At 44.5% G+C, this 17,872-nt stretch overlaps 1 protein-coding gene across 1 annotated transcript in view; it reads right to left on the reverse strand.

Moving 5' to 3' along the window:
• The window catches only part of SH3RF3 (SH3 domain containing ring finger 3), a 383,052-nt gene that overhangs the window by 4,729 nt on the left and 360,451 nt on the right, over positions 1-17,872 (reverse strand). The window contains exon 10 of the mRNA XM_029937043.1: positions 5,838-6,172. Coding sequence (XP_029792903.1) covers positions 5,838-6,172 — 335 coding nt within the window. The remainder of the gene's footprint in view (positions 1-5,837; positions 6,173-17,872) is intronic.

The raw sequence follows: 17,872 nt of genomic DNA on the forward strand, positions 1-17,872 counted from the left end.
TCTGCAGGCAAATGTTTAACTTGCTGTTGTCTGAGAATTAAGGTGAAAGTGCGGGGCAAGTCTTCATTCTCCTTCAACCACCTGCTCAGAGGGCCTAGGGGACTGGCCCATCAGCGTCAGGACAGGGAAACCATGGTTTGGGACAGCTGGGGTTGGGGCTTTGGAGGCTGGGGGATGACACCCAGGCTCCACTCTGGGGAGCTCATGGTACCAACTTGTTCCAGGATGTGAGACCAGGGGACAGAGAGCAAGGTAGCTCCTGAGGCGGACTTGGCAGGCAAGCAAGGCTTCTAACTGGCCAGGCATGCTCAGTGCTTTGAAAGGGCTGCAGCTATAGGAGGTCTCCTAACTGTCTCTGGGCTCCAGAAACTGGCTTTGTGGCTTTAAGGAGAGAAAAGACAGTATGCCTCTTGCCCTCCTATCAGCCCAGAATCTCTGCAAATGGCTGCCTGTTGGCCACTCCCTATGACAGCTGGCTTTAGGAAGGCAGGAATAGTTGTGAGATCAGTTCCCACACATCCAGCACTCAGGCCGTGTGTGCATCTGCTGAGACCAGCACCAGCCCTACCTGTGTCTCTCTGCCACCCTCCACATTTTCTCCAAACACCTGCCTCCTTCTCTTCCCTTAGGAAGAAAAGGCAAAGAGTGAGATGATTTCTCAGACTTCAAACAAAAGTTTTGGCTTTTGCCTCAACTGCCAGATGTGAAACAAACAAGCAACTCTGAAAATGTAATTTGCTAGGAAAAAAGAAGTAATTCGGTGCTTCTGAGTAATTCAATGATTTAATGAGCCCAGATGGATGATGTGGGCCTAATGTATAAGAGTCGAGCATTTAATGCTCCTGTCCAGATCATTCCAAGGCTCTGAGATATTTTTCCTGCTGCATGAAAGTAATTGATACTCCCTGTTATAGATACAAAGGACCAAATGAACAGTTAAGGACAGCAGCTACTCTTGTGTTATGACTGTGGTATCATAAATCATAAGAGACTGCTTTGTGCTGAGTTAAGGTTATGTCAACCATAGCTAATGTTCAGACATAAGATTCAGGAAATCAAAAGGCTCAAAATCAGAATGAGTTCTTACCACTGCATATTGCAATTAGCTTTATGTATGAGGTTTGGCGTGTCATCTTACTGTGTCATCTGCTCCCCTTCTGACAAGAGGGGTCTCTGGCAGACCCTCTGAGTGGCAGGCTTTTCAGAGCATTTGCTTCAGCACTACTGAGGGTGAGTGACCCTTGAGATGGTGGATGTGATCATCACGGAGCAGTTTCCCTCTAGGAACTTGGAAATGAGTATGTCTATACTCCAAATACTAAGCTGCAATATCAGTACGTGTATTAGCTGCTTGTTTCTGCTGTAACAAATTTCCACAAACTTAGTGGCATAGTTTCTTATCGCCAAGGTCTTTAAGTCAGATATTCAATGTAGTCAAAAGGGTGCTTTCTGTCTGGAGGCTCTAGGGGTAAGGAACTCCCCTGCCTTTTGCAGCTCCTAGAAGCTGCCTGTATTTCTCCTGGCTGGAGGTCCCTTCCTCCATTTTCAAAGCCAGCATTGGCCAGTAGAGTCCTCACACTGAATCACTTTGACCCTCTCTGCTGCCCTCCTCTCCTCACAAGGACTGGGCCCACCTGGATAATCCAGGATAATCTCTCTATTTTAGAGTCAGCTGGTTAGCAACCTCTATCCTGCCTGTAGCCTTCATAGCTCAAGGCCATGTAAGGGGACATAGTCACAGTTTGGGGGATTGGCCACACACATCTTTGGGAAGCCATTGTTCTGCCTACCATGATACATAATAGATCAAAGTCAAAAAATGTTTAAATCTTAACAAAGCCAAACAACTCACAGGCCAGTAAGAGGTGAGGATAAATAGATGGAGTGTGTGAATGGATAAATGGTAAGAGGTAAGTGTGTCGATTTTTCAGAGACATTGCACCTTCCCCAAGATGTAAGACAGCCAGGAGGCAGGCATCCAGAGGACGGGCGTGGGACGGCTGGCCCAAGAACTCAGCCAGACCTGCTCAGGGTCAGGGTTGGCATATATCTGCTAGGGAGACAGGACATTGAACGGTGTCACCAGATCCCATAACTACACTGCTCTTATGAGTTCCCCAAGTAACTTCCAGAAATGTGGCTCCCTGCACATGTTATCCATAGGGCATAATATGTCCAGATGGTCCAAAGATTAGGTTCCCGAGGAAGGGTTAGTATTCAGCACTCTGGTTTACACATCAGGCCTGAGAGTTTGGCTCCTACAGATCTCCTGGGAGCTGGACCTGCCTCTAGAAAGTAGATGTGCAGGCCTGGCCAACCAGGCCTGGGGGAGTTCTCCACAGTCACTCCCCTGGGCAGACTCCCTGCAGCCCAAACCTCCTTCCAGGAGCAGTTAGGAGAGAAGCTCCCAGCATCTTCCTGAATCCTCAGGAGGGAAACTGTTACCTCTGAAGGAGTTTGTATACAGGAGATACTCAGAACATGCAGGAGGCAGCCTTGTAGCAGCACCCAGAGCCCAGCTGCTCTAGGTGAGAGATGCCCCCTCCTCAGTGTGCTGGTGGTGGAAGCCTCGAGTCTGAGGCCCACCTGCCCTTTGCTGTTCTCCCCTCTTCAGACCTTAAAGTGGCCTTGCACATACCAGGCACTCCACAGATACTTAGCCTGCGAATGAGTGCCCAGGGCCTCCACAGCAGGGATTCCTGTCAGATGCTTCCCTCCAGCTGGGAGCTAAGTTTTATTCACAAGCCTGCAAGGCCCAAGGCCAAGTGCTTTCTGGAGCTGTCCCAGCCTTAAGACTAAGCCTTTCCATTTTTTCACCCTTGCTCCAACCTGCTGGGGCTCCCCAGGACACAAGGCAGCCTATGGGCTGCACAGGGCAAGGGAAGGGAGTATTTGAGGGCTCATTAGGGAGCAGTTTCATTTCAGGCTGTATTTTGAAAACTCCCGTCACTAATGAGCTGCACGGAGCATGGGGGACAAGCAGGGTGCCAAGAGTCTCTGGGTACAATAAGCCCTGATTAGATGGAATATTCGCAGAATGAGAGTAATTCTCTGATCTTTCTAGTTAATCATAGATTTCCATGGTTTAGTGGAATAGGGTCATTAAGACCTTTTATTAAGGAGTCTGGAAGTTGAGGGAGAACAGAAACTTAGGAGAAACGAGAACAACTTTGAAATATCTCAGTCTGTCCTTCTCAGGAGCCACCAACTTTGTTACCTGGGGCAAAGGCACTGAGAACCATTTTGAGAAATCATAGGCATCTGGGGGTTGGTCTTATGGAAGGATGAAGGTTCTGACACCAAAGAGCTGCACAAAGTTGGAAGAGGCTCCTTGGAGGGAAATGAAGGAAAAAAGACAAAGTGTATATGTGTGTGTGTGTGTGTGTGTGTGTGTGTGTGTGTGTGTGTGTGGTATCTGTGTGAGATGTGTGGTACATGTAGTGCATATGTGTATGTCTGAGGGTGTGTGTATGTGTGTATGTGTGTGGTATGTGCTATATGTGCATGTGTGATGTGGGGTCTTGTGTGTTTGGTGTGTGTGGTATGCGGTATGGGTGTGGTGGTGGTGGTGGTGGTGTGTGTGTGTGTGTGTGTGTGTGTGTGTGTGTGAGGTGAGGTGAGGTATGAACCCAGTCTCCTCAGGGCCTGGGGTTTGCTATGGGGAATGCACCTCATAGTAACGGATCCTACAGTGACTGAGTTTGGACAGCGTTGTGTACCTTGAACTGACAACAGGGGTGGTGATCAACTGCTGAGCATTCAGAAGCAGATGCAGATATCCTGGCAAGGCTGTGACATGGTCCATACTGTTTTAAAGCCAGAGACACCCGATCTCTTTGTGGGCAGGTTGTACATTGGGCAGCTGCTGACCACACTCCTCAACGTGGGTCAGAGCCCAGGCTCTGTGGCTGGAAAGCCTTGAGTTCAATCTCTGGCTTGGCTAGTTACCCTTAGCTTTGTGACCTCAAGCAAGTTGTGTAACCTTTTGGGAAGATGGGGTTCCTGAATTTGCAGGGTTCTTGCAAGGACTGCCTGAGGTAACACACCCAAAGCACCTAAAATGATGCTGGCAGATACTAAGCTACATACACAGTATGGCTATTCCGGGTGTTTATGGCTCAAGTCCATACTGATTGTTGAATGTCTGAATCTCACCCCTGCACAGAGCACAGAGCTGTCATTCTAAAAACAGGTGTAAGTATGGACTGACACTACAAGTGCTTATTGGAAATTTATAACCAGTTCACATGGTCCCTTCACTGCCTGGCAAGACTGTTCTCTCAGTGGTGCTGGATCTCAACACCACAGCGTCAGCCCAGCCCTGAAGCCCATCATCTGGATATGCCTCGGCAAACTGGCCTACAGCTTATTTGTGTGGTCTGAGAGCTAAGGATACTCTTACAGTTTTAAATTATTGAAAAAGAAATAAGAAAAATATTTCATGACACGAGAAAATTAAATGACATTTAAAGGTTTGTGTCCATAAGTAGAGTTTTACTGCCCATGCCCATCATTTCTGTATTGTCTATGGCTGCCTTCATGTCAGCACAGCAAAGGTGGGAGCTGTGACAGAGACTGTATGACCTGCACTGTCTGCAGAATTTACTATCCGGGTCTTGACAAAAGGCGTGTCACCCCCATCTAGACAGAACTTAAGTAGCCCTGTCTTGGCATTGGGGGTTAGTGGTGGACAGTGGTGACCTTCTCAGGCTTCAGCACCAGGGTCCATGGGAAAGAGCTGGCTATCAGTCAGTGAGGCCGAGGTGTGTGGGGGGGGGATTCAGACAGAAATGCCAGGACTGTTTTCTCAGGAGACTGCTCACACATTTACTATTTAAGCAGTGTTCCAAAAAGAAGGCATATGGAAGGGAAAGTACTTCCATGCTATCCTGATTAGATACCATCCCCTCTTGCTGCAGTGCCTTCTAGCCCTTATTTGAAGCTAAGGACTAACTCAAATGGGCCCATCAGCTGAGCAAGATGCTAGCCTCTTATAAAATCTAAGCCTGTGAGGGCCCTCAGTGGACTCAGTTTACTGCTGAGTAACTATATAACTCTAGGCTGAACTCTATGAAATTTCTGGTTGTGGTACAAAAAAAAATTCAAATGAATGTTGTCAATTTTGTATGGTTCAACCCAACAGACTATATACCTTGAAACCAATTTGGGGGTAATGCTTTATAATTCTAAGATGTCAGAGTGGGCTGAGCCTCAAGAAAAGCTTCCAGGATGAGGCACACAGGCCATAGGACTCAGTTCAAGGGTCCACTCCAGGTTTCCCAGAGAGTTGAGGGGACATAGTCCCCTCACTAACATCTCACTCTCTGGGCTCAGTGCCCCATCAGTTCTACCAAATTTCCTGATGAGTCCCTTGAAAATCCCAAACTTGGGACCCTGATGGATCAGAACATGAAATATGCTCCTCTTCATTCTCAAATGCTTTTTTTAATCTTTTTTTTAATGTTTATTTTTTATTTTTGAGGGAGCGAGAGAGAGAGCAGGGGAGGGGCAGAGAGAGAGAGAGGGAGACACAGAATCCAAAGCAGACTCCAAACTCGGATCTGTCAGCACAGAGCCCAGTTTGGGCTTAAACTCATGACTGCAAGATCATGGCCTGAGCTGAAATCGGATGTTCAACAGACTAGGCCACCCAGGCACCCCCCGCCCCCAGATGCCTTTTATCTGATGCTCACCATCCAAGCTCAGGAACTGAGTAGATGTAACAGGGACATTTGGTAAATTTAACCATTGTCACTGCTCCCCCCAAAATGGCTCCAATCTCAGAGACCAGCCCACACCAAGGCCCCGGAGGATATGAGCCCACCCTACCCACTTACCTCTCCCTGGACAAAGGCTTGGGCTCGGGATGGGTGGCAGCCATAGAGAGAGGTGCTTGCTTGGAGGGAGATGAGGAGAAGTTCAGATCCAAGGAGCCCGCCTTTCTGTGCAGTGGTTCCATCCCCACTGCGCCCTGCATCTCACTCTCTATGGGGCAGGACCCTGCCCTGCCATGGATGGACAGTGAGGACACTTCGGGCCCCACTGCACCCTGGAGTGAGGTGTCCACTGCCACCAAGGCATCGTGGGTTGGAGAGATGGACGGTGGGGAGCGAGATTTCTTCTTGGTGGATGCCCCGGCGAGAAGCTTCAGCAACCCACTCTTCTTCTCTTTCTGAAAAGACACACAGAATTGAAATCCAGTGGGTCAATACTGGATTGTTAGTCATGTGGGAGGGAAGTATAATCTTATTTGGAAACTTGAGAGAGAGTGCTGTAGGAATGGCAACACACCCTTCTGGGACCAGAGTGCGAAGCCTGGACACTCGGCCAGCAAACATGTGTGAAGCAATTTGACAGTGAAGACTCCAGTGCAGGGATAGGCCCTCTGGGATGTGATGCTAGACTGTCAGTGGCACCATGGCCAGAGGGTCCTGTCAACAATCTGTAAGTCAGGGTGCACATGCTCAGTGGGGAAGCACCTGCGTGAGAGAAGTCGGCCAGTGTAATGGTCAAAGGGGCTCCAAGTGGGAAAGCATTTTCACAGTGTCCCCACACCCCTGGCCTCTTCTACATATGAATTAATGGTGGAAGGAGATAGAATGAGGACGTGCCCATGGCAAATGGGGTGCCACCTCTTACAAGTTTCAGGGGTGAGACCATGGCTCTTCCTGAGATGCCCCAGCAATTTAAAAAAATAAGAGGAAGTGACCAGGGTCCAGTTGTCAGCCAGCGTGACAGCTCTTGTGGTCCCTGTGTTGATGTCCTTCTGCCTCGTGAGCAGAGAAGAGGTTTGATCAACAAACACTCTATTGCAAGGCACTGACATTGGGACAGAAAGCCCTGGAGCCATGGGCTGTGCCACCGTAGGGTGTTGTGAGCAGAAGATAAAATCACTGGTCTGCTTAGCATGTTTGCACGGAGATCCAGCCTTAGCTGTGGTTTGGAAAGAGGTGCATGAGTGTGATGGATAATTTTCCTGTCTCAGTTCTCCAGGACTAAATATGACTGATCATGTTCTTAATTTGACTTTGGCAAACACAGATGTCATGACTGGAAAACCCTCTCCTTTGCCATCCACGACAGTTCTGCTAATGCCTTCAGGGCCCAGTTAACTACAAGTTGCTGCGAAACATGGTGAACTAGTGATTATCATGCACACAGAATTCATGGACTATGGATGTAGATATTCCAAGCCCTTCGCCTGGTGGCTGCCCTATTCTGGATGATGCAGGGTAGAATCAGCTAATGGGCACTTTGGAGGTGGTAGGAAAAGGCTCACCAATCAGTTTTATGGGCAAGACCATGGGGCAATAAGAGGTTTTAGAGGATACAATTTAGGGTTAATCTGGGCTAAAAGTTTACTAAGGAAAGAAGGATTTGTTGGGTTTCTCCAGAGGCCAGGACTCAACTAGGGACTGACATGAGCCCAGTGAGATGCAGAGAATGGCATACCCATTATATTTTTAGACCTCATTTCAGGTATGTTTCAGGCACGTCACTGTTTTCCTACACAACTTTCCTTCACATCATTCTGCTATCTCCATCTGTGGCCTAAATTCCCCTCTCCGGAGGAGGGTCATTTTCCATCCCTAGGATGCTCTGAATGGCCACAATGCAGCCATTTCAACCTTGTGGGGACCCTCCAAACAGTCTGAACTGTGGGAGCAAAATGCCTCATATCATCTTCTGTCTTCTCCCCAAATGACGGGATGGGTTACTGCCTGTCCTTCATGAGGCTGTTCACAGCTCCCCATGCAGACAGCCCTCCCTTGCTTCCAGCCTTCACTTCCTCTTCAATGGACCAGGATAGGAGCACAGGGGCAGCCCAGGCCAGCAGCATGAAGGCATAGCTCTGAGTCCTGATTCCACCAACATTGAATTGTTAAGATGGAAAATGGAAGAGTGCTTTTTAAATTATGAATCCGCGTCACAAATTCTTGATTGTGAGGCTGTTTTTATGATGTGTTTATATGATGTGCTATTTTTAGGTTTCTGCAAAACACCTACAACCTAGTTAGCACCCAGTAAATTTTTGTTAAATGAATAAAATCCACTTCACCATTACCTGAGGCAGGTGTCTCACTGTTAACCCTCAAACTGCCTTGAGAGATCTCCACAGGCCAACAGGGGGTCTCTTGGCTCTCCAACTTTCGTTACAAAGAACCAACCAGGGAGTTGGATAAAGTGTAAATGTTAACCCCACCCTCAAAGATTCTAATTCAGCAGATCTGAAATGGGGGCACAAAAAGTGATTCTGATCCAGAACCCTGAAAGAAATAAATTACAAGCCAGTGATCATGTGTCAACCTGTTAATGATTTCAGAAGACTACAGATAGTGCTGTAAAAACCCAGAGAAGGGACCAGCTGCATAAGAAGGTGACAAAACAAGGAAATAGGTTCACTGAGCACCTACTAAATGCCCAATCCAGGGGACTTGCATGGGTTTTAAAGCCATGAAGTGCTGGCATGCATTGTTGTGCCAATTCTGATCTGAGGATGTGAGCTGTCCACCAGCTCCAAGATGGGGCCGCCCTCCCCAGCTGTCGTTTGAGTGGCAAGGGCTAGAGGTCAGCAAGCAAGGCAGGTCACCAGGCAGAGAAACAGGCTCAAGCCAAGGACTGCAGGCACCAGATGAGACTATTTCAGAAGCGCTGGCTCTCAAAATACACACGTAGTTCTGAAAAGCCTCCCTCAGCAAATAAACAGAGCATCGTCATGTTAGAGAAGAGCTTATGAGCTACATTAAAAAATGTATATGTGACGGGGCAACTGAGTGGCTCAGTCGGGAAGCATCCAGCAATCTCATGGTTGGTGAGTTCAATCTCTCCATTAGGCTCTGTGCTGACAGCTAGGAACCTGGAGTCTGCTTAGAATTCTGTGTCTCCCTATCTCTCTGCTGCTCCCATGTTTGTGCTCTCTCTCTCTTAAAAATAAATAAACACCAAAAAAATTACATATGGGGGTATCAGAGTGGCTCAGTGGTTACGCATCCAACTTTGGCTCAGGTCATGATCTCACTGTTTGAGCCCCGCATCAGGCTCTGTGCTGTCAGCTCAGAGCCTGGAGCCTGCTTTGGATTCTGTGTTTCCTCTCTCTCTGCTCCTCCCCTATTTGTGCTCTGTCTCTGTCTCTGTCTCTGTCTCTGTCTCTCTCTCTCTTGAAAATAAACACTAAAAAATTTAAAAACAAATTATGTGTGCACACACACACACTAACACACACACACACACACACATACACACACACTAAAATAAAGTCCTACCCTACTTTAAAAGAACCATCTGGAAACCTAATATTTCAAAAAAAAAGGACCTATTTGAAGGTGTTCATTTATTATAGGAAAACTATAAAACATTTTACATAATAAAATGATAGTTTTTCTGTTATGATAAAAATCGGGGTCTCCTTAGGGGCCTTAGTTGTTTTATAGAACTTCAATGTAAAAACTTGGCAAAAGGAAAAAGAAATCTAAAAGCTTAAAATAAGAACTGCTGCCAGTTAATAGTCAACCAAAATTATGGAAAATTCTCTGTGAAATTATAAAAAGTCACAGGAATTTTATAAATTTGATTTATAAAATATGACATTAAATTATTCGGAGATATAATTCATTTCATTAGAATGAAGTAAACGTGTAAATGTGACCTATAATGCCACATTTTTTTTTTTTTGGTCAGGTCATCTCTTTTGTTAATGAATGCTAAAGAAGGAGGCCAAGGTTCTTCTCAAACAGATTTACCTTTTTAACTCTTTTTTGCTTAGGGCAACATTTACAATCACTGGTCAGGCAAGCACGGAACATTGGGCCACGTGTTGTGGGTGGCACATAGACTCAGACTTCATTGCTTAGCCCTGATAGTCTCAGAAAACCTCAGCCTGAAAAATCCCCAATTGACTGTGCTCGTGGGTGAGTACATGTTCTGTTTAAAGTCAGAAGGGGGGCTGAGAACTCTTTAGCGTTGAGAACAAAGGATCAAATATAATTACACTTTTCTACTCAGCATTTGCATGAGCTGAGACTCAGGTGACAATGGTCATGTTCAGATCTTGTGTCAACACTCAGTGACCTTGGAGCATCTGGAGACTCTCTGAAGAAAGCATGGAAATATTCCCTTCAGACTGTTAACAGGGGTGAGCAGGCATAGGAGGGAGGATCTGGGCAGTATTTGGCTTTTGTGAGACACTTTCATATTTGAGTCATTAAGTCAAATGTGTATTTCTTTTCAGTTTAAGAGGTGAAACATAATAAAGGGAAAAGCTGCAACCTGTTGCTTTGAACATAATGGTGCTAGATGTGATGAACCAGAGGGAATTTTTGCTATCAGCTTATGAGGAGATGGTCTTAATAAGAGGAGGCAGTGGGGAAGGCCTATGTGGCTGGGCACTTTGGGTATAATGAAAGGGGATGGACTGGTGGGCGATTCAGTATGAGTGAGGAATCATGTGTGGAAGGAACAGATCTAGCCAAAAAGAGGGGTGCAGTGTGGCTGTGAGATGAGAAAAGGCAGGGGTACAGCACATCTTGGTGGCTGAGAGGGCCAGCTGAGGGGTCTGAAGTCAGCTTGGCAGACACTGGGAGCTGTGCTGGAAGCAGAGGTGGGGACACGAGCAGGGGAGTTGGTAACTCAGGGGTGGCAAGGTCAACAGCTTGTGGCCATGGGTAAGGAGACTGAGTGGGGACCGTGGGACCACAGACAGTGATGGTGACAGTCACAGGGCATTTAAAGGGAAGGTGATACCGGCTCCTACCAGCTGGAGGCAGGAGGTGGGGGATATGTGCCCTGCAGCAGTGAACTTGCTCTGTGCCAGCATGGCTGTGGCAGACTCTGGCTCACACAACGTACAGAATGATAAAGAAAGCAAAATGAGTTTAGGAAGATGGTCAAATAATTCTCAGATGCCACAGCAACTTATGGGCAGTCAGAAAAATCACATGGCCTCTAGGAAGGTCAGAGCTCAGAGAAGTGGGTGCGCCAATCCTCACATCTGTTACAATGACCTGCAGCTGTATATTTAGGAAGGAGATGGTGAGACTAAAGCATGGTCAGAGGCCTGATGCACGTGGATTTGGCATGACAAATAGTGCGGGAACTTCAAGGAACCTCTAGATAGTCAAAAAAACAAGGGACACTGTGCATCTTATCTTAATATATGGAGTCTGGTTCCTGGCAGCAAGTTATACTCAGAAGCCTTTTGATTAGAGTTTTATGTTTGGAAAGTTTTGTATTGGAGATGGGGAAAGGGTAATTAAAAGCTATGCCCTGTTAAAATTTTGATGGGGAAAAGCACATCTCTGGTTTTGCCTGAACACACAGTTGCTGTAAGAGCAGAGAAAAGTTTATAACAATATAAATATGCAATATGTCTTCGGAAAGGGAGGAGGGACACAAAATCTATAATAAATAAAGTGGAAGAAGTTAACAAGCTAATTAAAAGAAACAGAAAAAATGTGTATTTAGCTATCAGCTAAACATTAAAACACATCTTTAAAAATGCTGTTCTCACAAAAGACTGAGGATGAACATTGATTCATGAAAATAATGGGGAAGGGAAACAGCAGATAACAGCATGCCAATATAATTGTTTTTTCTCCAGCTTTTGCTTTTTATGGAACGATGCCTGCTGCAGTATGCCGCTTTTCTTGCTCTTCCTGAGGATTGAAACTATTAGGTGAAGCTTTGTTTAGTGTTCTGCATGTGGCACTGTGCTGAGCACTCTGAAAAGGGAACTGAATGGACAGAAGAAAAAGCAGGGTTTGGATTTGTGTCCTTTGAAGAAGAGCCATGGGCACTGTGATCACAGCAATTTGCCAGACTCAGAAGCAGGAAGAACACTCAGGAGCTAGACCTGGCAAGTGGTTTTGGGTGATCAGCCAAGTTCAACACAGAAGGAAAGAGCTCCTGAAGTGGAGGATGTTGTCTCCCTCAGAACTTCAAACAGATATTCAGCTACCTTATGAAGCCTTGGAGACCGACAGAGTGGGTGTCACTGTCATTTATTAGTTGATTGGTCTCGAACAAGTCATCAACTGCTCATATGCAAAATGGACAACATAATTATATATATAACTAATTATGCTGCAAACTCTTTCTCGAGAGCTCACTATGAACCAGGCACTGTTCTAAGTCTTGGACATCATTAGTTCTTAGGTTCTTAAAACAACCCAATAGAGGGGAGGAGCCAAGATGGTAGAGAGCAAGGGAGCTCTGTAAACTTTATCTGCCTCATCTATTGAACTGAGAAGGACATTACTCTCATCTGCAAGAGCGGAAGGACAAAATACGGACTCCAGAAAGAAAACAATCTCAAAGATGCCTGAGTGAGTGAGTGCGAACTGGGGAGATTGGAAAACGGGCCAGCCCGAGAAGGGCAGGGGAGGTGGGAGCCCCAGCCCAACACAGGGCAAGCATGCAGAGCCCCTGAGAGACAAAGGGAAGAGAAAGAGAAACTGAACACAATCATAGTACTGTCTCTGGGAAAGAGATAAAGAACATTTAACTGTGCTTGGAGAGAGAAACTCTCACTCCATATATAACTGCTGGGTAGCCCAAATTCTGAACCTGGGTGGCACAAGGAAAAGAACAGCTTCCACCCCTGCGCCATCCTGGCATGGAGTTGGCCTCTGCAGCAGCTCCAGGGGCACTCACTTCGACCTCAGCTGTGGGAATGGGACCACATACCTCATTTCCATGGGGCATCTCCCCTCCAGTGATGGCTGTGTGAATCCCAAATCCCGGGTGCAGACAGGGAAAAAATAGCTCCCACTGCTGTGCAATCATGGCAGGGAGTTGAGGCGGTGGAGGCAGGGGCATGCACACTACGGTTACAGGAGCATATAGCTAATTTCCAGCAGTGCCCGGCACCTCGGGCAGCAGCAGCACGAATCCCAGCTGGCGCCAAGAGAAATTCATCCCTTCCCCTACGCAATTGCTATCCTGGCTGGGGGCTGGGAGTCAGTGGAGGACTGTGAAGGCGTGCACCTAGCCTCTGCCAGCAGCAGCATAAAACCCTGTCAACGCATAGAGAAACTGCTCCCTCCCCCTAAGAAGACAGCCACCAAAGCAAGTACATCTCATCTGTGGTAGCATAAAAGTGCATGGACTAGGACTTTGAACTGAGGTGGGCCTGGAAAATACAACATGGCTCAGCTGTGGCACAAGGAGTTTGGACTCTTTAGAGTGGTCTGCAGTGCTTAGTTCCAGTGGAGCTTGGGGTGCCACCATTCTACTCTCTGTTGCCACCAAGGCAGAGCCTCTGAGAGCAGCCCCTGAGACCTACTACACATATCCACAAGAGAGAGCTGCTGCTTTGTTTTTTCTTTTTATTCTCGTACTTATTTTTTATTATTATTACCTTTTTTACTTAAATTTAAAAAAAAATTTTACTCATGTTCCTTTCTCCTTTCTCCCTCTTCTTTTTTCTTTCTGGCAACCCAGATATATTCTCCTGTATCTCATTCTTATCTCTCCCCTCAACTGGTCATACACTTTTAGACTATCCATTGTCCTTTGTTGTCTCTAACCTCCTTTATTTTTTTTCTTCTCTTCTTTTCATCTCTTTCTTCTCCATTTTCTTTCTTTCCTCTTCCTCTTTTAATTTGTTTGTTTGTTTGATTTGTCTGTGCGCTTGTGTGCTTCTGTTTCCTCTGTGTTTGTCTGTCTGTTTTCCTTCTTAGGCTCACCCCCAAAACCAAGCCAAAGTGAGCATGACAATGAGTCCCGAACATAGCTGAGTAGAGAAATAAAATATTCAAAGGCACAACAAGAGAAACTGAAACGAATATTTCCTGAAATGACAGGCCCTGTACAGTAAATAAGCCTCCTTTAACAGAGAAATATTAACAGGTGCGCTGTGCACAATGAGCTTTCTAAAGCTAACAAGAGACAGAAAATTAGCAAAAATGACAAAACGAAGGAACTCTCCACTGAAGAACCTCCAGGAAGAAGTCACAGCCACAGAACTGCTCAAGGCAGATCTAGACAGCATACCGGATCAAGAATTTAAAAAACTTGTCAAAAAATTAATTACTGGGGTTGAAAAAAGCATCAAAGAATCAACTGAGACAATGATTAGGAACTATGAAAATAAGCATGATGAGTTAAAAAATAAGGCTATAAATGAAGCGAATAATAAAATGGAGGCAGCCACCTCAAGGATTGATGAGGCAGAGAGAAGAATAGGTGAATTAGAAGATATAGTTATAGCAAAGGAGGAAGCTGAAAAAAAGAGAGAGAAACTAATCCAGGAGCAAGAAAGGAGAATTTGAGACCTGAGTGATACAATCAAATGGAACAACATCCATATCATAGGAATTCCTGAAGAGGAAGACAGAGAGAAAGGGCCTGAAGGGATACTTGACAAAATTATAAGTGAGAATTTCCCAAATTTGGGAAAAGAAATAGACATTCAAATTCAAGAGGCACAAAGAACCCCCTTAAGACGTAATTTGAATCGGCCTTCAGAAAGACATATCATAGTGAAACTGGCAAAATATAAAGATAAAGAGAGAATTCTGAAGGCAGCTAGGGATAAAAGGGGCCTCACGTATAAAGGGAAACCTATTAGAGCAGTTAGAGACCTACCTAATGAAACTTGGCAGGCCAGGAAGGAATGGCAGGAAATCTTCAATGTGATGAACAGAAAAGCCATGCAGCCAAGAATCCTTTATCCAGCAAGTCTGTCATTCAAAATAGAAGGAGAGATAAGGATGTTCCCAAATAAACAAAAATGGAGAGAATTCATGACCACCAAACCAGCCCTACAGGAAATCCTAAGAGGGACTCTATGAGGGAAATGTTGCAAAGAATACAAGGTGCCAGAGACACCACTACAAACATGAATTCTACAGAGAACACAATGAATCTAAACCCACATTTGTCAATATAACACTGAATGTAAATGGACTGAATGCTCCAACCAAGCGACAAAGGGTAGCAGAATGGATAAAAAAACCAAAACCCATCTATTTGTTGTCTACAAGAGTCTCATTTCAGACCTGAAGACACCTTCAGGTTGAAAGTAAAGGGATGGATAAATATCTATCATGAGACTGGAAACCAAAAGAAAGCCAGAGTAGCCATACTTATATTGGACAAACTGGACTTTAAAGTAAAGGCAGTCCCAAGAGATGAAGAATGACATTATATAATAATTACAGGATCTTTCCATCAGGAAGAGCTAACAATTATAAATATTTATGCGCCAAATTCGGGAGTTCCCAAGTACATAAAACAATTAATCACAGAAAGAAACAATCTTATTGACAAAAATGTGCTAATTGCAGGGGACTTTAATACTCAATTGACAGAAATGGATAGATCAAGCAGGCAGAAAATCACTAGGGAAGCAATGGACCTGAATGACACATTGGAACAGATGGAATTGATAGACCTATTTAGAACTCTGCAGCCTGAAGTTAGGAAATTCACCTTCTTCTCGAGTGAACATGGCACATTCTCCAAAGAGAGATCACATACTGGGGCTTAAAGCAGCCCTCCATAAGTATAAACAAATAGTGAAAATACCATGCACACTTTCAGATCACAATGCTATGAAACTTGAAATGAACCACAGGAAAAAGTCTGGAAAACCTCCAAAAATGTGGAGGTTAAAAACCATCCTACTAAAGAATGATTGGGCTAATTAGGCAATTAGAGAAGAAATTAAAAAATATATGGAAACAAATGAAAACAAAAATAAAACAATCCAAAATCTCTGTGACTCAGCAAAGGGAGTCCCATGAGGAAAGTATATTGCAATCCAGGCCAATTTCAACAAACTAGAAAAAGCGCAAATTCAAAATCTAACAGAGCACCTACTGGAACTAGAAGGGAAGCAGCAAGAGCACCCCAAACCCAGCAGAAGAAAAGAAAAGAAATCATAAAGATCAGGGCAGAAATAAACAATATAGAATCCAATAAAACAGTCGAGCAGATCAATGAAACCAAGAGTTGGTTCTTTGAAAATATAAACAAAATTGATAAACCTCTACCCAGGCTCCTCAGAAAGAAAAGAGAGAGCACCCAGATAGACAAAATCATGAATGAAAAAGGATCTATCAGAACCAATCACTTAGAAACACAAGCAATCATCAGATATTACCATGAAAAATTATATTCCAACAACTGAACTGCCTAGAAGAAATGGACAAATTCCTAAATGCACATACACTGCCAAAATTCAAATGAGAAGAGATAGAAAGGATAAATAGACCAATAACCAGTGAAGAAATCGAATCCGTTATCAAAAATCTCCCAACGAATAAGAGCCCAGGGCCAGATGGCTTCCCAGGGAAATTCTACCAGACATTTAAAGCAGAGCTCACACCCATTCTTCTCAAACTATTCCAAAATATAGAAAAAGAAGGAAAACTTCCAAACTCATTCTACAAAGCCAGCATCACCTTGCTACCCAAACCAGACAGAGACCCAGCCAAAAAAGAGAACTACAGACCAATATCCTTAATGAATACAGATGCAAAAGTACTCAACAAGATCCTAGCAAATCAAATTCAAGAGCATAGAAAAAGAATTATCCATCATGATCAAGTGGGATTCATTCCTGAGTTACAGGGATGGTTCAATATTCTCAAATCCATCAATGTGATCCATCTAATTAACAAAAGAAAGGATAAAAACCATATGATCCTGTCGATATATTCAGAGAAAGCATTTGACAAAACACAGCACCCTTTCTTAATATAAACCCTTGAGAAAGTCGGAATAGAAGGAACTTACCTAAACATTATAAAAGCAGTTTATGAAAAGTCCATAGCTAATATTATCCTCAATGGGGAAAAACTCAGACCTTTCCCCTGAGATCAGGAACACGACAGGGATGTCCACTCTCACCACTATTGTTTAATATAGTGCTGGAAGTCCTAGCATCAGCAATCAGACAACAAAAGGAAATAAAAGGCATCAGAATTGGCAAAGAAGAAGTCAAACTTTCACTTTTTGCAGATGACATGATACTCTACATGGAAAACCCAACTGACTCCACCAGAAGCCTTCTAGAACTGATCAATGAACTCAGTAAGGTTGCAGGGTACAAAATCAATGTACAGAAATCAGTTGCATTCCTATACACCAATAATGAAGCAGCAGAAAGAGAAATCAAGAAAGTGACCCCATTCATGATTACACGAAAAACCATAAAATACCTAGGAGTAAACCTAACCAGAGATGTAAAAGACCTATATGATGAAAACTGTAGAAAACTAATGAAAGAGATTGAAGAAGATACAAGAAATGGAAAAACATTCCCTGTTCATGGATCAGAAGAATAAACATTGTGAAAATGTCATTACTACCCAAAGCAATCTACACATTCAATGCAATCCCCATGAAAATTGCACCAACATTCTTCTCAGAGCTAGAACAAACTATTCTCAAATTCGTATGGAACCACAAAAGACCCTGAATAGCCAAAGTAATATTGATGATGGAAACCAAAACAGGAGGCATCACAATCCCAGACTTTAGCCTCTACTACAAAGCTGTCATCATCAAGACAGTATGGTATTGGCACAAAAACAGACACATAGACCAATGGAGTAGAATAGAGAACCCAGAACTGGGCCCACAAATGGGCAGACAATTAAATTTTGACAAAGCAGGAAAGAGTATCCAATGGAAAAAAGACTGCCTCTTTAGGAGGTGGTGCTGGGAGAGCTGGACAGCAACAGGCAGAAGAATGAAACTAGACCACTTTCTTACACCATACACAAAAATCAACTCAAAATAGGTGAAGGACCTGAATGTGAGACAGGAAACCATTAAAACCCTCGAGGAGAAAGTAGGAAACAACCTCCTAGACCTCCACTGCAGCAATTTCCTACTCGACATATCCCCAAAGGCAAGGGAAATGAAA

Source organism: Suricata suricatta, chromosome 4 (assembly GCF_006229205.1).
Source record: "Suricata suricatta isolate VVHF042 chromosome 4, meerkat_22Aug2017_6uvM2_HiC, whole genome shotgun sequence".
In the NCBI taxonomy this organism is placed as follows: domain Eukaryota; kingdom Metazoa; phylum Chordata; class Mammalia; order Carnivora; family Herpestidae; genus Suricata; species Suricata suricatta.